The 19,748-nt window shown below is 36.1% G+C and overlaps 2 protein-coding genes and 1 pseudogene across 8 annotated transcripts; all 3 read left to right on the plus strand.

The window, feature by feature from the left end:
• The first annotated feature begins 161 nt into the window (after positions 1-161).
• On the plus strand, positions 162-8,743 carry LOC123220922 (nuclear transcription factor Y subunit B-1-like). Of its 5 annotated transcripts, none has more exons than XM_044643559.1 (8): positions 162-365; positions 559-786; positions 884-1,013; positions 1,308-1,313; positions 1,426-1,500; positions 1,649-1,699; positions 7,744-7,818; positions 8,439-8,743. In XM_044643559.1, exons 2-7 carry the CDS (start codon positions 569-571, stop codon positions 7,789-7,791), a joined length of 528 nt encoding a protein of 175 aa, XP_044499494.1. In that variant the 5' UTR covers positions 162-365; positions 559-568; the 3' UTR covers positions 7,792-7,818; positions 8,439-8,743. The 5 variants fall into 5 exon arrangements, 4 of the variants coding, with proteins under 4 accessions (XP_044499494.1, XP_044499483.1, XP_044499467.1 ...); XR_006503168.1 differs by having other exon boundaries at positions 7,744-7,881; XM_044643548.1 differs by lacking the exon at positions 8,439-8,743 and having other exon boundaries at positions 7,744-8,015.
• A 587-nt stretch (positions 8,744-9,330) lies between these two features.
• Positions 9,331-18,574, plus strand: LOC123208684 (E3 ubiquitin-protein ligase UPL4). Of its 3 annotated transcripts, XM_044626218.1 has the most exons (18): positions 9,478-9,654; positions 10,166-10,853; positions 10,938-11,048; positions 11,186-11,302; positions 11,389-11,547; positions 11,643-11,804; positions 12,706-12,858; positions 12,940-13,061; positions 13,148-14,309; positions 14,431-14,529; positions 14,700-15,866; positions 16,176-16,406; positions 16,506-16,610; positions 17,393-17,473; positions 17,555-17,623; positions 17,721-17,849; positions 17,939-18,022; positions 18,119-18,574. In XM_044626218.1, exons 2-18 carry the CDS (start codon positions 10,221-10,223, stop codon positions 18,182-18,184), a joined length of 4,650 nt encoding a protein of 1,549 aa, XP_044482153.1. In that variant the 5' UTR covers positions 9,478-9,654; positions 10,166-10,220; the 3' UTR covers positions 18,185-18,574. The 3 variants fall into 3 exon arrangements, with proteins under 3 accessions (XP_044482147.1, XP_044482142.1, XP_044482153.1); XM_044626212.1 differs by lacking the exon at positions 9,478-9,654 and adding an exon at positions 9,331-9,470 and having other exon boundaries at positions 17,939-18,574; XM_044626207.1 differs by having other exon boundaries at positions 9,477-9,654; positions 17,939-18,574.
• Positions 18,260-19,654, plus strand: LOC123225306 (annotated as a pseudogene).
• Positions 19,655-19,748: the final 94 nt, after the last annotated feature.

The following is a 19,748-nucleotide window of genomic DNA, read 5'->3' on the forward strand; positions in this document are numbered from 1 at the left end:
GTGCTTATCTCATTGTTAGTCAAAACAGGACGTATCGTCTATTTTGGAGAGAGAAACGGAGTGGTTATCTGATTGTTAGTCAAAACACGTGGCCGAATGAGAGGGCTCCAGGTCCAAATGGAAAGCAACAACAAATGCAGAAAACCCGTATAGGGAAACTAATTGAAAGAATAAATTAATTAATTTTGCCTGGAACAAAACCAACGGTGTTGATAAACTCCATTTTTACATCTGAGTCGTCTCCTTTGTGCTTTCTTCTCCAGCGTCCGATCTCCTCTCTTTCTTCCCCAATCCTCTCCATCTAAAGCCTCTCCCTCTCTCGCGCCCTTTTACAAATCACTACTCTCCCTCACTTGCTCCACCAGGTTATTTTTCTAACCGCTTAAGTCTTAACTACCTCTTCCTCTCTCTCTCTCTCTCCTCTTTTTCTCTCTCTTCACTTCTCTCTCTATCTCTTTAATTTTCTCTCTGCCTTAGGGTTTTAGCTTGCTTTGTGGTTTGATTTGATGTTGATGATGTTGATTTTTGTTTTCGTTGTCGGTGGTCTGTGGAGGTTAGGGTTTTGGGGATGGCTTCCGAGGCACCAGCGAGTCCAGGCGGTGGAAGCCACGAGAGCGGCGACCAAAGTCCCAAATCGAACGTGCGTGAACAGGATAGGTACCTTCCGATTGCTAACATTAGTCGGATCATGAAGAAGGCGCTTCCTGCTAATGGCAAGATTGCCAAGGATGCTAAAGAGACTGTTCAGGAATGTGTTTCTGAGTTCATTAGCTTTATCACCAGCGAGTACGATTTCTTTTGTTTTTCTTTTCTTGTTAATCTTACTCTTGTTTTGTCTTTTATGGTTAATGTTCTTGTGTTGTAACGGTCGATTGATATACAGGGCCAGTGATAAGTGTCAGAGAGAGAAGAGAAAGACGATAAACGGTGATGATTTGCTTTGGGCTATGGCAACTTTAGGTTTTGAGGATTATATTGATCCGCTTAAGATTTATCTGACTAGATATAGAGAGGTGACTTATTCATTTTTACTCTGTAGTGGTTTTGCTGATCTTTTCGTTTCTGTTTGTTTGTTTGGTTGCTTTGAAAATGGAATCATTGTGTTCTGCGCTTTGACAACAATGGAAACTTTCTGATTTTTTCTGAACTTGAAGAATTAGATATATATTTGAAATTTAATTTTCTTTTTTGATTTCTCTGCTTTGCTTGTGATATTATGAATTCCTGTAAAAGTTTTTTCTGATGCAATTTATTTATTTTTGTTTGGTTTGATTTCCGATTGATCATTGGATTTGAACATGGCACAGATGGAGGTAAACTTTATTCTCTTACGATATTTTTAACTGCAGTTAGTTTCCTGTTTTAATTTTTCAGTCACTTTCATTTCTACATTTCTTTAAAATATTAAATTCTGGGACTTGGTAGGGTGACACTAAGGGTTCTGCTAAGGGAGAATCATCTTCTAAGAAAGATATTCCACCAGGCCACAACACACCCCAGGCAAATAATGCTTTCCTTTTTTTTCTTTTTTGGAAGATAAGCGCTGTTATTTTTTTCTTTTTTGGAAGATAAGTGCTGTGCTTCAATAAGTGGAAAAAAAATTTTTTTATACTCAAGCTTGAGATTGTTTTGCACTTTTGCATGACAGCTTGCCCATCAAGGTTCTTTCTCACAAGGTGTTAGCTATGGAAATTCTCAAGTAATCTCTCTCTCACCCTCATATATTTATACACACACTCAATAAGATCCTATTACATGTGCATCTGCACGAACACCTTCAAACTAGTATTTCCGTTGTATGGAAAGCACGTGTAGGTTTATATTTGTTTGAACAATTAGTGAGGCATTCTAATTATTATTCTAAAGCCGACTAATCAAACAAAGTAGAGCATTTACAATAGAGCATTTTCAATCCAGGGATATGAATACCAGCTAGGCAATACCAACAGAAATACAGAAGCACCTTGAAATATTATTGAAGCAGTACTGATCGGTCATGATCAATGCTGTTCAGTTTTCTGTTAAAGTTAAAGCATTGGTCCCCAGTTTTCTGTTTTTACGAAATATATGTTGTCTTTGAACTGTTATGTTGGTGCTCTATTGTTGTTTGATTCTGCGGTGAAATAACATTGTATAGTACACGTGGACCCTTGTCTGGTTATCAATATGCTTTTTGTTCATGTATATATATTTAGTTCAAAATCTTCAATACCTCATTTAATGATACTGTAGATGTACTTAATTCTTTCATTTTTTGTTGGAATACAAAATTTATGATGAGTTGTGAAATGGGGAGATAAATAGACATTCCATTAGTGTATATGGCTGGATTTGGCTCTGAAGTTATAGATATATTGATGGATAGATAGATACCCATTGCATATGGGTACTTTGTCACTCTTTGTTGAATACTCACCCGCCCAAGGTCATCCGCAATGGTCCTTTATTGATAGTGCTCCTGCAAGTTGCAACTACTCACATGGTCAACCAATCCACAACACAATATTGATGAAAAGAGTAGTGTAATGCAAGAATTAAACTGATGTTTTATTCAGTTATACCAATCAATACAAATTTGATTGCTTACAATCTTCTACTAAATTACCAAAATGCAAATCATAATTTCCGTTACAATAGTTACCGGAAATCATGCCCACCTTTAACTTTATTCTGAATACATTTTTTTTTATCGTATAACAGAAGTATTGCCTGCTTTTATACCCAATTTCCCAATCTTTTCTCTTACTGCAGAGTGCTAGAATCTTCCCATATATCCTGCCTTTCCATATTTCGCTGCACTGAATCTTCTCTGCTTTCTTTTGCTGCTCCTTTTCTTCCCATTTTTGGCTGCATTGAATCTTGTATATCCAGTTGTATTGCTTGTTGATGACCTGTTTTTATCTTCTTTCTATGATAGACCTTGAGTGGTCTATCAACACTCCGCTCCAAGATTTGGGAACTGTTCATTAATCAGCTAAAAATCTTCCCAAGAGCTTTTGAATTGCAGAATTCCTTGCCAGTGGAGATGAACTTGTATGGAACCATCAACCATTTCCTTAACATCCTTCACATGAGCTGGGTAGAGTTGTAACTCCATGTCAATTGATAGACAAAGTGGTAGTGGTTGGCTCTTGCATTGCTGTCCAATTGCCTTTTTAAGTTGGGACAAATGGAGGATTGGGCAAATTTTCACATACCCCAAGAGGGCCAATTTATATGCAACAACTCCTACACACTCGATCACCTCATAAGGGCCATAGAATCATGGGTTGAGTTTCTCATTAGGGTGACTTGCCAGCGAATGTAAGCAATATGGTTGGGGATGAAGGAACACCCAATTGCCCACTTGGAATTTCACTTCCCTTTTGTTTGTATCAATGTAATTCTCCATTCTATTTTGGGCTCTTGACAAATTCTCTTTTTAATTCATCCAATATAAGGTTAAGTTCTCGAAGTTAAGAGGAAAGGTTCATTAGTAAAAATGTAAAAGCATAGGTGGATCTCGGTCATTTAAAGCTTTGAATGGGGTCTTACTCGTAGAGCCTTGATAGGTGGTATTAAACCAATATTCAGCTCAAAAGAACCACGTGCTCCTCTATCTCGGTCGAGTGCTTATGAAACAATATAAAGAGGTTTCCAAACTTCAAATGACCACTCCTGTTTGTCCATCGGTTTTAGGGTGTAATGCAAAACTATGCTTTGAAGAGGTGCTCGTGACCCTAAACAATTCCGACCAAAAGTGGCTCATAAAAAGGTGGTCCCTATCTGATACAATTGAGCTCAAGTACCCATGGAACCTCACTACTTAGCAAACAATTCTGCCACCTCCTTGTCTATAAATGGGTGGCACAATGGCAAGAATTGGACATACTTAGTCAACCTATTGCCCACCAGCAATATTGTATCGAACCATTGGGATTTGGGCAGCCCACACACAAAGTTCATTGAAATATTTGCCCATATCTTCCTCATTCCATCTCAATGTCCTTGTCTTCCTCATTCCATCTCAATGTAATACCATCAAGATTCTTTTGTAGATGCAAAAGAACCCCATATGTCCTCCAAAGGGTGAATCATGGAATTCTGATGAAAACTGAGGAATTAGTGTTGAATTCTTATGAAGGACCAACCAACCTTTATGTAAAAGAACTCCATTTTGCAGAGTACCCTGGGTGACATGTAAGGTTAACCTATAAATTTTGAATAATTCCTCATAACCTCTCATCTTTTGGAAGGACCAGCCTAGGAATGAATGTTGAATTCTTAGCAAGGACCAATCAATTCTTTTGTTGATGACCTGTTTTTATTTTCTTTCTATAATAGACCTTGAGTGGTCTATCAGTCTTAAACTTTTTAGGAAGATAGTTTGGGGCGACAGCCTCAAGCTTAGTTCAAATTTGTGGCTGCAAAGTTCAAAAGAGATCTATCATAGGTTTTGCTACCGCACTGACTCTGTATAACATCACTTCTGTTTTACCATTGGCACCTGCCTTCACTTGTATAAATTGGAAATATACCTAAAATTAGTTTGTTATTTTAAGATCTTCTCTGCTTTTGAAACACCTTCAACTATTTTCATTTTTCCTTTTTAAGGAAACTTCGTCCTCTTTGATGCATTGTTCTTTTGTAAAAAAAATTCACCTTTCTGTTTCAAATATAAATTCACATGATTTAGGAAACACAACTTCAAATCTTGAATTGTAATTGGGGCTTTAGTAAAGTGGGAAGTTGTTTTGGTCTTTATGCTGTACCATTGTTTTCTAGAAAAGTGGTGACACATGAAATGAATTAGAAAAGAAACCACATAATTTTGCAAAGATGAAATTATACAACTTCCCAACTTTTCCTGGTGTTTTAAATATTCGTGAATATCCTTGAATCTTTGTTTTAGTATGGCTAGATTGGTTTGTGATATGCTCTTAATTATATTGGAATAAGAGTGAATCTCACAAATTGAATGTAAATTTTGTACCATTAATTATGAATTTGAATTTCTAATTTCCTGCATGAAAGATAAGCACTGTCAAAAAGTGTCTGTCAGTCTTAGAAATAATATTTAGGTATACATACAAAATAGCATGGATTTGTTGATACTGTTCTTAGAAAGGATATAACATTAGGAGGCATTAGAAGAAACATATACCATATATCTTAAAATTATTTTTTTCTGAAAAAAATGTTGTAGTTAGAAGTTGCTGTGGGTATTAATCAGTTGAGTTGGCTAGATCTTTGGAGGCTGTCCATGAGATCATGGGATCAAATCCAACTCACAGCATGGTTTGGGGGGACGTGGTTTGTAATCATAAGTTTCAAAAAGGGGGGAAAAAGAAAAAAAGATTTTTTAATTATTTTTGCTATTTAATTGGTAAATAATTATTTCCCTGCCTAATGTGTATCTTATGCGGACCATCGAAGAGTTTCCACAAGCTACTTGGTATGTGGCCTAATCTAAGAAATGATTTAATGACAATTAATCGTTATCATACTCAGATCCCAAGCATATATGAAGAAAATGTATCCACTATTAATATGATACCAAAAGGGCTCACTTCTAGAAGCATGTGTGTTTAGTCACCATATAATAGTTATCATAGATTATACTGTTACTAAATTCAAGGTGGTTAAACACATTTAAGTAATTTACTGTTTCTTGCTAGTCTTCTATTTGTGAGTGGTTTGTCAGGTGATGTGTAGTTGTCATAGTGCTATGAATGGTTTTTATCAGTCAACAACAATACTTGATGCACATCATAGCCGTCATTATGAACCACTAGTGTGGAGAACACATGCACATACAAAGAATTATGCTGAGTTGTATTACTAAGTAAATGTATAGACGATCTTTGAACCTATGATGAATTATTGCTGGCATCTTGGCCTTATATTTTCTTTGCTTTCTACTTTCCGATATAGGTATCATGTGATTATCTCATAACGATTGTTTATGGTAGATATGGTTAATTGTTGGAACTATTGATAATTCTGTTGAATACATGTTTCATGATCAATAATTTATCAGTTATGAATTTCCTCATTTTCTGAGTTGTTAATTAGCATTTTGCTATATGAAATCAAACAATGAATAGATTGTGTCTTGTTTGGTTTCTTCTGTGTGTATAGGCAATAAGATATTTTGTTCACAATTTGTCTTGACGTCTTTGCTCTTTACGCAATAATGTATTAGTTTAAGAGAGAGTTTCGTTCCCTGAGGTTACTAGACCACCCGTAAGCTTAAATTAATAGTTATGGACTAACTATTGTATTTAAGTTCTAGTGCACCTTTGATGTGCAAGGTCACTGCTAGTTTAGTGTTAGTGACTAGATTTCAAAGCTTAAGTTGTTCAGTAAATGATTTATGGTTATATATAAGTTGTAAAGCACCTTCTTATGTTTAAAACCTGTTTATGAAACACTATCACAATTACAAATACAGTGTTAGAATTTGATCACAAGATCACTTAGCCAATCTGGCTTCAGTATCACATCAAGTTATATTGAATCTAAAGCTTAACATATAGCAATCCTAACTTTCCCCTCAAGGTATTTTGTGCTAAAATGTCCAGTATTTCTGTTCAGTTTTTATGCAAGTGCTAGTTAATGGTCTAGAAATGCAAATAATTTGTCTATGTATTGAATTTAGGCATCCGTTCTAGTCATTTCATCAAATGTCACATAAATTGAAGGTCTCTGGACTATCACTTGACTCCTATTTTGTCATGGATACTGTTTTGTCACCACTGGTTCAGGATTGTCAACTTGCTGTTATTATGGCATGCAGTTGTTTCTGCCTTGCACATTTCTCTTACCACTACCACTACTACTGTTTTTGCCAGCTCCATTGCCATTACTGTCTTGCGGTCACCATCGTTCCTCCACCTGTAGGGTATCCTCTGTAATTGGAGTCTCACAAGATCATATTGCCATCTCCACTGTTCTAAACCGTTGCATGTTGCTGCTTGCTGGGCTTCTTTTGCTAGCATTTTATTTTCTGTCCTGGACTCAAACATGGGACTGATCTAATTTTAGAAAGACAGGATTAGTCATGTAATTGTTTATGGTGTGCAAAATGGTTTATACCGAGATTACTTGTACCTGTCAATACCAGGTAGAAATCCTAATAGGAACCCTCCTTGTTTGTTATGAACGGTGTTGAAGTGCTGTGGGCGTAGTTGTGCTCGCGGTGCTCGGTAGACATTAATTTTTTTTTTTTAATCTTTGGGTAAGAGGAAATAGGCCAGTTAGGGATTTGATTAAATAATTATTAGTATAAGTATATTTTCAGATAAGATATGAATTTTATTCTCTGGGCATTTGTCTAGAGTGTTTCAAACGAAGTGATGTCTGAGGCAAGTCTGGACACCTTTAAACATTTTGCTACGTCAGTTCTGCTGTAATAGTCAATGCTGAGAAGTTTATTTCCTGAATAAACTTCTGATTTTCTGATGTCCTTTTCATATTTTGAGAAAATAAATATCACTTATTATCTCTGATATGACTCTTGGATGGTGTCTGCATATATGCTGGATTTGAACATTTGGTTGTTTAGTGTTGGTGTTCTTGGCCACTTCTTTGGTGTGCCCTTTTGGTTAGATGTTGATTCTTTACATGTTGATTTTTGGTATTTTAGAGAGTTTTCCTTATTGTTGTCCTGAAATTTGAATAATGAATTTAACATGTTCTGCTGCATGAAAAAATCACTTTTTCCCGTTATGCTAATTTGTAACCATCTTTGCTTTAATGCAGTCTCAGTCACAGTCACATATGATGCTTCCAATGCATGGCGCAGAGTAGAATCTGCACTGCAACAACCGGTTAAATGTATCTCATTGAAGATCTTGCCTGGTGCTCTCAACATAAATTATATTGAAGTGCACCATAGATGTATCGTATTGAACCATTAATCTTATATGAACCATTGATATTATGATTAGTTCTGGTCCATCTGTTGTGTCTGCATTATTTTTCTGGTTAGTTTTGTGAATTTTTCAATCTGAATATCATGACCATTTGAACGATTTTGATTATCTCGGAACTATTTATTTCTGTTGTAGTCCAGCCAATCTGAATAACTGTGGTTTATGCTATGACAGCTATTTATTAAACTTCCATATTTCTATTCTCTGTTGAATGTTATTTTTAGTTTGTTTTCCAATGGAGAAGAGTGATTTTTATTGCAGCTTATTAAATTGTCCTGTGATAGTAGAGTTGTGTTTGCTTCATCTCTGCCTTTGTATTGACACAAGTACAAATAGTAAAGAATGTTGTCATCAGTTTTTTTTTTTTGGACTTAAATGATACTTTACCAGTCATCTATAAGCTTTTCTTATTTTTCTTCTCTATATTTTACGTTGCGTAGGGAGGAAATGGAGCACTTTAGTTTCTTTTGTTTTTTTCTGTCTGCTCAATTAATTAGTTTATTTACAAGATTTCATTTACAGAGAGCCTTCCTCAAAAGAAAGCAGAGTCGGTGTTGTGTGAATGCTATTCAAGTTGCTCGTCAAAATCCATGTAGCTTTGCTGAGGTTTTTCCAAGTCAATAAGCACTGCTTTTGATTACTTTTCAAGTTTTCATGCCGCATTGTATTGTCGTTTCCTTCATTTTTACGTTTTTAGTGTTAGTCGAAGAGTGCCCCCTGACCATGTTTCGGTCTTATCTGCTGTGCCTATTTCTTTTCTTTTTTTTAATCGCTTGTTTATGATAATTTTGTAAAGTTTTTGATAATCATAAAGATAATTTTTAGTACTTTTGTATTTAACTAATGAGATTGAATACAATATAACATCTCGCCAACAAATCTCAAACTGGAGTAAAGTTGTAAAGTTTTAACTTGATCTGATTTATTCAAATTGATTATGGATTCGAGCTTAAATTAGATTGGTGTAAATTTACCAATTGAAAAAAGATTTTTTATAAGATTTCTTCCATGTATAATGAGTTAACCTATTGTCTTTTTAAGCGTGTGGCATTATTCTGTTATTTGATCAATCAAGAATTCAGTACCCTCTACAAGCAAAGTAACAAAACACTGCCCCTTTTACCAAAACAAGGGGTTTTCAATGCATTAGTTTCTTCAAATATTTTCCAAAAATATTGGATCTTTGTGGGCCGGGCTTTGGGTCCAAAACAACCCAATCATAAGGCGGTGCTGACTGACCGCCCTCTACCGATTCCACGGTTTTGAATCCAAATCAAATAGCGTCACGATGTTGACATCAATCGTTTTACCACTAAAAAGGCAAATTCCCCAGCCTACCGGTTGATCACGCTGGTCATCCTGTCATGGCCCCACACAAGATCACGAATCATACACGCATAATTATTGTATCCATTGTGCATCCGCGTCACACACGATAATTATCTCCCAGTAGTAGAAGGTTGATAATCTTTCCCCGTAAGATTAAACTTCCAATTACATCTCGTCATCATCATCATCACCTTCAAGTCATCCTAATCACGATCACATACACCCGTACGTCCTCTTTGATTTAATCTGATATTCTCGGTTGCAAGATTCAGATTGAGATCCTCAAAAACTAGTATAAATTTTAAAACGAAAACGAAACTGAGAGCCCTAATTTTTTTTTATTTGTTCGTTGAAAATTCAGGTCTTCGATTCTCTCGAAGGCCGATTTATAAAGAATTTCAACAACTAGGTACATTTAAATGACTTGATATTCTTCAATGTGATCGGTTTCTCTTTCGTCTTCTCTCTTTCTTATTTTCGATTTGTGTTACTCGTTTTTCATCTGTTATGTATTTTTTTAGTTTTGTTTCTTGTTGGTTAAATGGTTTTGAGCGTTTTTCGACGAATCTAATTCAGTGCTTTGTTAATATCTGAACAAACCCTCACTTTGTAGGTTGTTTTTTTAATTTCTCCTGTCTGGTTTCTTTTTGATTTTTGCTTTTTTTACTTTTGAACTGAACTAAGATGATTATATTATATATAATATATATGTGTATACAAACACGCTTATTGTTTTAAGAGTTTATGATAATTATTGAGGGTTTTTCCTGCTTTGTTTCTCTTTAAAATTGAAAGTTTTGATTTAAGGCAGTGGAATTTATATTTGTTTTTGTTATTTGTGAAATAAATTCTTAGTCTCGGCTTCAAAACGGCAAGTTTACTGTTGTTCATCTGATCAATGGAACATCTTGACTTTACAGGAGGGATGTTTATTGGAACATTGTGTTGATTAGCAAAGAGACTGAGAAGTAATTAATGGGAAATCGCGGACAAAAACGCATGGAAATGGCTGTTGATTTACCTGAGGATAAGAGAGCTTGTAGCTCATTGGACTTTAGGCCAAGTACATCAAACTCATCTGTTCAAACCCACCTGAATTCCACAAACTCCACACCTGAAACCCACCATAACGATATGGATACTTCATCTTCTGCTTCAGCTTCAAGCCGATCAGAGGAAGAACCTGAAAAGGATTCAGGTTATGGTTCGTGTGACTCTGATGATGGAGACCCCAGACATAGCGGTCTTAGAGAGTTCCAGAGGAGGAGATCATCTGGTGATATTGGAAAATTGAGGAATATTTTAGGGAATTTGAGTGATGAGGGTGATCCTTCTAAGCAAATAGTTGCACTTACAGAGTTATGTGAAGTGTTGTCATTTGGGACCGAGGATTCACTTTCTAGCATGATGGCAGACTCCTTATCACCAGTTCTTGTAAAGCTGGCAAGGCATGAGAGTAATCCAGAAATAATGTTGTTAGCTGTTAGGGCTATAACATATTTATGTGATGTGTTTCCTCGATCATCAAGTGTGCTAGTTAGACATGATGCGGTTCCTGCCCTTTGTCAAAGATTAATGGCTATTGACTACTTAGATGTAGCCGAACAGGTATTCTTTGTCATAGAGTTAATTTTTCTGTATTTTCACAAGTAATTTATCATTGTATCCACGTATTGATTATCCTTCTTATAGTGTTTGCAAGCATTGGAGAAAATTTCTCAGGATCAATCACATGCCTGCTTACAGGCTGGGGCTATTATGGCTGTTTTAACTTATATTGATTTCTTTGCTACAAGTGTACAGGTATTTGAATGTCCAATTTTATTTCAGGAATTATTGGATGTTAATTTTATCCCATTGCCTTTTGGAATCGGTTTAATCTGCAATTGGTTCTAAGTTGCTTTAAGAGTAATCTCTAATTTTCCTTTTATCTGCATTAGAGAGTAGCACTGTCCACCGTGGTGAACATATGCAAGAAACTTCCCTCGGATTGCCCTTCAACCTTAGTGGATGCTGTTCCCATATTGTGCAATCTTCTCCAGTATGAGGATCGACAGGTGCATTACAACTCTATGACAGTTTACCATACATCTGTTCAAATATTTACTGACCTTCCAATATTTGAATAATCTTATCTTTTCAGCTGGTTGAAAGTGTAGCAATATGCTTGATAAAAATATCAGCACAATTAAGTCAGTCCACTGAGATGCTTGACAAACTTTGCAAGCACGGATTGATTCATCAAGCCACACATCTTATAAACTCGAATAGTCGAACTACTCTATCCCAGCCAGTTTACAATGTATGTAAACTTTTATCAGTTGTCTTTCAAAATTAATTTTCCTTGTATTTCCTGCCCTAGAGTTAATGTATTAACTTTACCATTTTGGTTTGCAGGGCTTGATTGGGTTGCTTGTCAAAGTGTCTTCTGGTTCACTTGTAGCTTTCAGAACTTTATATGAGCTTAATATAAGCAGCATATTGAAGGATTTATTATCAACTTATGACCTCTTGCATGGAATGTCTTCTCCACGTGTGGTTGATGGCCGCCCCAATCAGGTTTATATTTTAGCCATTTATGGCATAATTGTTTGACTGGAACAATGAATTTTATTTTGTTTCTACCTTTGCATGATATGCAGACAGGCAATTATGAAGGAAACAGAAAATTTGTGCTTGTTCAGAGGGAACATGGTCATGATATGACATTTTCAATATATTACCTTCTGTCATTAAGAATAAATTATTTGAACACATATATCTAACATTATTTTATGCAGCCATTGTTTGAAACTAGGAGTGATGAAGGGACTGCTGGTTTTGGCCTATACATGAGACCTAAATACTACCAAATAAGTGTTGGAAGTAGTACCCTCAATGTTTAAATGATATTGAAAGGTCTAGCATTGGTGCTAGCATGATCATCATATACTTTTTGCAGAAAGCATTACCCAGTAGAAGCTTTTCTATGTTTTTATCATTAGGATTCCCTGGAAACAGGAATGATATGTCAATGGCTGGTTTTCAGTTTTTTTTAATCAGTGTAGTTGATTTACTTTGCACTATCAACTTCATTGAAATTTTTGTAGCAAAAAGAGGACCGTTGATTTAATAGGTAGTTTTCTTAAAGTTGACACTGAAGTATCTGTGCATTTTTTGTGTGCAAATTACAATGTTTGAGGTTGATTCATCATGCATTTTGAAGTTGCTTTAACCTAATTAATCATTGGCTTCAATTTATGTTGCTACTTAACAATTATTCTCTCTCTTTTTTGAGTGTATTTAAGAGATTTCATCAATAAGGAATTAAATAGTAAGGTTTTATATAGATGAGCCAAAATGAACTGACTTGTTATTACCGAGGCTGGGTTCATTATAGGGATAATGGACTTAGATTATAGGTTTTATTTAGTCAAGAGGAAAGGAACTGAATAGTTATTTGCTCAACTTTTTTGCTTAGGTACATGAGGTTCTGAAGTTGTTGAATGAGCTTCTCCCTACCTCAGCTGGAGATCAATGTACTCAGCTGGTGTTGGATAAGCAAAGTTATTTAGTTTATCACTCTGATCTTCTACAAAAGTTTGGGATGGATATACTTCCCATGTTGGTCCAGGTTTGTTTTCTAACATTTACCAATCCAATGCTTTTGGTTGTCCTTCCTGGATTTTTAATTTGTTCTTTGCCTTTTGCACAGGTGGTTAACTCTGGTGCCAATATATATGTTTGCTATGGCTGCCTATCTGTTATCCACAAGATTGTTTATTTGAGCAAATCTGACATGCTTGTTGAATTGCTTAAGAGTGCCAACATGCCAAGGTGAAACTGGCTATCTTGCCTATAATTCAACAAATATTTGATATGCCTTAACTAAACCTAATGAGATTCACTATTTGATGAGACAGGTTTTTGGCTGGAGTGTTTACCCGAAAGGATCACCATGTGCTCATACTGGCTTTGGAGATTGCTGAGATGGTCCTGCAGAAGCTTTCTGATACTTTCTTGAACTCTTTTGTGAAGGAGGGTGGCCTTTTTGCCATTAATGCACTGTTGATGCCTGAAAAATGTTCACAGTTGTTTCCTGTGTTTAGTGGCACCCAGCTTTGGTCTAGCTCAAGCCAAAGGTCTTCTGGAAGGGAGGTTCTGAGGTGCTTATGTTATGCTTTTGATACTGGTCAGTCTTCTACTGCTTCAGGCTCAGGAACTTGCAGGCATAATAAAGATTCTGTTCATGATCTTGCACAGAAGATTAGAACCACATACTTCTCTCAAGGGTCTGAGGAAGGACTGACGGATATTCTTCAAAAACTCAAAACCATCTCTGCTGCTTTAAGTGATTTGATGAACATGCCTGCTAGTAATGATTCTCCTGCTCAAAATGAAGAGAAATTTTATTGTATATTGCATGAAATAATGGAAATGCTTAACGGAACTGAACCTGTTTCTACTTTTGAGTTCATTGAAAGTGGAATTGTGAAATCATTGATGAATTACCTATCTAATGGACTATATAACGTGGAACTTCATGGTGCATATCATAATTTATCTGTTGTGGAAAGACGATTTGTGGTGCTTGCAAGACTGTTTTTATCTCCTTCGAATATTATTTCGGAGGACTTCCCTGTGTCAGTGTTGATACAGAAATTACAAAGTGCTCTGTCTTCTTTGGAAAATTTCCCTGTGATTTTGAGCCATTCATTTAGGCAGAGAAATTCATTTGCTACTGTTCCATACGGACGGTGCATAGCACATCCATGTCTAAAAGTTCGTTTTGTGAAAGGAGATGGGGAGACAGGTTTAAGTGATTTCTCTGAAGATCTTGTGACTGTTGATCCTTTCTATTCTTTGGATGTTATTGAAGGATATTTGTGGCCTAAAGTTAGTGTGAAAGGATCCAAAGATGTAGAACTAGAGGACAGAGCCATAGATCAAACAAAGAGTGAGTCTCTTTGTTTACCTTCAGATGCAAAGTCTATCCAAGGGGAAAGTTCAGGGCCCATGGAGAATGAAAGTATGTGCACTGATTTACCTCCTGTCAAGCATGATACAATGTTGGTTGAGATGCAGGTTGTTCTTGCATGGTTTATTAACGTTATCTAAATATTTATACCCTGTTTATTTATGTGTTAGCATGGAGAGGTTGCGAATATTCTGGGCATTAATTTCTCTTTGTTGTGCTTCTGTACAGGAAGATGAGGCAAATGTATTAGTGTTGGCTTCTGAACAAGCAGTGTCTTTAAAGCAATCAAGTCCAGCTGAAACATCATTTTCACAGGAAAGTTGTGTTGTAAGTAGTTCTTCCCAAAATATAGCTGATAATATCTTTGTTCATTTTAATTTGTTCCAGTTATAAGCATATGCTTTAGTCTCTAATTTCCCCCTTTCTCTATCATCCCTGTCTAGTTGTTAAGTAACATTACCTGCTCTTATGTCACCGCTACTCTTTTTATGTTTCAGGATTGTAACAATGATCGTGCATGTAAACTTCTGTTTTACATAGAGGGAAAAAAGCTAGACAGAACATTGACACTATATCAGGCAATTCTTCAGCAGCAAATAAAATCAGATGATGAATTTATTTCTGGGACTAAATTGTGGAGTCAAGTACACACAATAACTTATAGAAGAGCTGTGGAATCTCTGCGTGATGATCCCCAAAATTGTCTTCATTTAGGTCAAAAGTTTACATTATTGGATGGGGTTAAGGAACATATGGAGTTTGCTTCATTATTCTCGAGCATGTTTTCTTGTAAACTAGCTTCTGATTTGGACAAGTCGAGTCCCATTTATGATATATTGTATTTGCTTAAAAGTTTGGAAGTGGTGAACAGGTTTACATACCATTTGATGTCTCATGAACGAATATCAGCATTTACTGAAGGTAGATTGGATAACTTGGATGATCTGAAGGTAGGAGTTCGTTTACTGCATCAGAATGAGTTTGTGAGTACTAAGTTGACAGAAAAACTAGAGCAACAGATGCGTGATTCTTCAACCGTTTCAATTGGTGGTATGCCTTCATGGTGTAATCAATTGATGGCTTCTTGCCCATTCTTGTTTAGTTTTGAGGCAAAATGTAAGTACTTCCAATTGGCTGCATTTGGTCCAAGGCAAGTTCAGCCTCATCCACCATATAATAACTCAGTTGTACCAAGTGAAAGGCGACAAGCTGCCGGTGGCTTGCCTCGTAAGAAGTTTTCAGTGTGCCGGAAGCAGATTCTGGACTCTGCTGCACAAATGATGGATCAGTATGCAAACCATAAAACTCTTCTTGAAGTGGAATATGATGATGAAGTTGGTACTGGCCTTGGTCCAACTTTGGAGTTCTATACCCTTGTCAGTCATGAGTTTCAGAAATCTGGCCTGGCCATGTGGAGAGATGATCATAGCTCATTAGCTACCAGGAATAGCTTGCAGGTTGAGGATTTTGAAATAGTGAAATCTCCTTTTGGTCTTTTTCCCCGTCCATGGTCATCTGCGGTGGATACATTGGATGTGATACAATTCTCTGATGTATTAAGAAAGTTTGTTCTTTTGGGTCAAGTAGTAGCAAAGGCTCTTCAAGATGGACGGGTGTTGGATCTGCCTTTCTCTAGAGCCTTTTATAAGCTTATTCTTGGGAAGGTATTTTACTTTCTCATATTTTGAATGTTTATTGAACTCATGTAAATTTGGAGAAAAAGCTTGCATGAGATGGTTTCTCTCCGTCATCATGCTGATGTACTGAGACCACCCAATCAAAATTAAGTCAAAACCACCCCCAGAATACGAAAACTACAGCATTGTGACATATAGCTATTTTAATTGGGTGGTTTTATAATGTCAGCATAGTGCTGTGATAATATCTTTTCATGCAAGTATTTTTCATAAACTTGACATGAAATATGGATTTTGATCTAGTGATGAGTACTTAAGCAAACTTATTTCTTACAGGAACTTAGTTTGTATGACATCCAATCATTTGATCCTGAGCTTGGCAGCACACTACTGGAGTTTCAGGCTTTTGTTAATAGGAAAAAATATTCAGAATCAATTTCTGGAGAAAATGCAACATCTGATCTTGATTCATGCTTCCGGGGTACCAGGGTTGAGGATCTTTATCTTGATTTTACTCTTCCTGGGTACCCTGAATATGTCCTTGCTTCTGAGGCTGATAAGAAAATGGTAAGATATTCCTTGATCTATTTTCCATACTTTCCCCTGAGATCTCTAAGATAATAATAGATGACACACTCAACCGACTCTATCTTATTATCCGTCCAGGTAAATAAGACTAACTTGGGGGATTATGCAGCACTGGTTGTGGATGCTACCATAGGCTCTGGAATATCCAGACAATTTGAAGCTTTTAAATCTGGTTTTTGCCAAGTATGTGGCATTATGCAGATCATTTTCTATTTTTATGGAAATATGAATGGCCTTGATCCTTGTTCTGTTATAATTACCATTGGAAAATATTTGGTAGTTGTTTTTATGCCAGTATCCTTGAAAGTATTTCATAAGTAATAATTGGATAAATTTGGTTATGCTTGAACTCTTAATGTTGAGACCACCTGAGATAATGAACTTTTTATACTAAGATCTTGAAACAGGATCATTACCTAGACAAATTGACCAAACGAACTGTTATTTGTCATGACAGTGTCTTCTGTGCTCTAGGTGACCCCATTTGGATGATTTTTTGTATTTATTCTATATAGAAAAAATATAGTTGTAATGTCTATACTTGTTCTATATCTATTTTCGTGATTATTATGCCTAAAACGTTTATGTCTTGAGAACATCACATGTTAGTATTTATATGAATGCAACATAGTGGAAGACAATATGAGGGAATATTGAAACCTATGAGAGAAAATAAAACAAAGGAGCCCTGGTGAGGGTTCTTATTGTTCTGCAGTAATACAAGAAGCATTCTTGTTGGTTTTCCCTAAGAAATTTAATGGTTGGTACAAAATTTTTGGATTTTTTTATGTTATGCTATTATTATTTTTAATTTCCTGTCCAGAATCTGTTATTGATGATTTTCTGTTGAGATGTTGGTTTATCCGACTTATCATGATGGCACTTAAGTACATTTTTATTTTCATTAACAATTTTCTAATGTTTGTTTTGGTTTCCGGTTGACTATATTTCATTTAATTTTTCAGGTTTTCCCACTTGAACATCTTCAGATTTTCACAGAAGAGGAACTTGAGCGTTTACTCTGTGGAGAACGTGACTTCTTGGCTGTACGTTCCTATTGTTTAATTGATCTAGTGATGGGGAATGCAGATTTATCCTTACTAATTAGTGATCTTGTTTTGAAGCAGTTTAATGAGGTTTTGGATCATATCAAGTTTGATCATGGGTACACAGCTAGCAGTCCTCCTGTTGTTAATGTAAGTGATACTTTATATTTTTGCTTTTGGTGTTTTTGTTTTAAATTTCATCTCAATTAATCCCAAAAACTTGCTCATTGACTATTCCGAATACCAGTTATTGGAAATTATAAAAGAGTTTGATTATAAACAACGACGAGCATTTCTCCAGTTTGTGACTGGGGCTCCTCGACTTCCTCCTGGAGGGTTGGCTTCTCTCAATCCGAAATTGACAATAGTCCGAAAGGTCTGAACTAACAATACATTTCTTTCTTGATTTCTTTCAAAGTTATATCAAGCTATCTTTCTTCACACATTCTCTTGTGTTCTCTACAGCACTGTGGTAACTCTGCGGATGCAGGCTTACCCAGCGTGATGACTTGCGCCAATTACCTTAAGTTGCCACCTTACTCCTCAAAAGTGATATTTCTTACCTCTCTAGCATTAATTCAATTTTTCTTCATTTTTTTTCTCTCTTTTTTTTTTTGGGGGGGTAAAGAAGTTGTTTCTTTACAGGAGAGGATGAAAGAGAAACTCTTGTATGCCATAACGGAAGGACAAGGATCATTCCACCTTTCATAGACATCCATCGACAGGTACATAAAATGTGAATTTTGTAATTAATAGAGATAGTTGCAGGTGCTGTAGATAAAAGGAATGGTGATAGTAGTGGGTTGCAAAAGGGGAGCTAATTGCTTCAGAGCGAAAGGAAGCTCCTGTTCTGACTCGGCTTTTGTGTGACATTTGTATATAAGTGGAAATTCAAGGAAAGCTGCTGATTTACTTCTAATGGTGGGATTTCAGCCGATAGATTGATAAGTTTGCTCACATTTCTTGTACAAATCTCTCGTTGTACAGATGGAATGATTTAGTCCTCTTTTATGGCTGCTCTGCTCTGCAGCGAGGCCTTGATGTTTTATGTTTATGTTAATAAACAGTTAATTGCAAATTTAAGGGGCCTTTTCTTTCTGATGTTTTGTTTTCCACTTTTCTGTTCTTATTCCTTCTTATATTTATACCCGCCTAAGCGTTCTTCCATAAGTACATATAATTTCATGTTTTAGTCACCAATAACCTCATAGTTTTGCCATAACTACGGCGCATGCTAGGTTTGGGGTTTTTGTACTTTTAAACCAAATACCGCTTACAATTGACAGTGACCATTTGAGTTATGTTACTACCACTTAAGTGGAATTTTACACTTAAATGAGCATGTGTAATTACAATAATATCCTTAGGAGTATTATTGGGTAATTACAATAATATCATTTAGAGCAACTTACAATGCTGTGTTAAATGCTCGTGCAAATTTGGGTAATACTAAATTTCTTGCAATTGTTCAAATGAGATAAATGCCTTTGATTCTGAGCCTGATGTTTACAATGTTATGGTTAAGTTGTGTTAGAGTTGCTTGTGTTTGTGTTGGAGAGATTTCTTCAAATGGGAATTCCTTAGCGTATGACTACATTGCATCTCTTGTGCCGGCATGTGTTGGGTTTGGTGATTTAGAAATGACTGAAAATATGGTTCAAACTATGAGAGAAGGGAGGAAAGACTTGTGTATGATTCTGAGGGACTTGAATTTTGATGACTAGATCGAAGATTCCAGTGGGAATGGAGTTGAAGCTGTGTTTGAAAAGTTGCTACCGAAATCAAGTAATCCGAGAAGTGAGCCACCATTGTTGTCTAAAGTACATGCTGCTAACTCAAGAATTTACACAGCTCTGATGAAGGGTCGCACGAATGAAGGCAGTGTGTCTAACACAGTGAGATCTTGGAGGCAATGAGACAGTAGGATGATAGCGCCAGTCATCCTGATCATTTTACATACACATCTGCTTGGCGACTGACTGCTTGCCGGAATGACAAGAATCGCTGTGCCAACAAAATGGATTACTTATAATGTTCTTCTTAGAATCATTGCCAGCATTTACAGGGTGCAGATTGACAAAAACTGTTCCGGGAGATGTCTGATGACTCAGATTAAGCCCGATGTTGTATCATATAATAATTTGATTGATGGATATATACTAATTGATGAAACTTGATTTAGTTGTTTGGAATACGTTAATTGAAGGACATTGTAGAATGGGTTTCATCCAAGAAGCAAAGAGCCCTGTTAAAAGATTATGGTTTCTACTCAAAT

The sequence above is a fragment of the Mangifera indica genome, chromosome 1, assembly GCF_011075055.1.
Source record: "Mangifera indica cultivar Alphonso chromosome 1, CATAS_Mindica_2.1, whole genome shotgun sequence".
Taxonomy (NCBI): Eukaryota; Viridiplantae; Streptophyta; class Magnoliopsida; order Sapindales; family Anacardiaceae; genus Mangifera; species Mangifera indica.

Bases quoted from the DNA above. Each gene is read 5' to 3' on its own strand.
- LOC123220922 (XM_044643532.1), top strand. From the start codon at position 569: ATGGCTTCCGAGGCACCAGCGAGTCCAGGCGGTGGAAGCCACGAGAGC. The intron at 1,501-1,648 runs GCAAATAATGCT...TTTGCATGACAG, and splicing joins CAGGCCACAACACACCCCAG to CTTGCCCATCAAGGTTCTTT. The intron at 1,700-1,917 runs GTAATCTCTCTC...TTTTCAATCCAG, and splicing joins TTAGCTATGGAAATTCTCAA to GGATATGAATACCAGCTAGG.
- LOC123208684 (XM_044626212.1), top strand. From the start codon at position 10,221: ATGGGAAATCGCGGACAAAAACGCATGGAAATGGCTGTTGATTTACCT. The intron at 11,805-12,705 runs GTTTATATTTTA...TTTTTTGCTTAG, and splicing joins TTGATGGCCGCCCCAATCAG to GTACATGAGGTTCTGAAGTT. The intron at 14,530-14,699 runs GTAAGTAGTTCT...TTTATGTTTCAG, and splicing joins TTTCACAGGAAAGTTGTGTT to GATTGTAACAATGATCGTGC.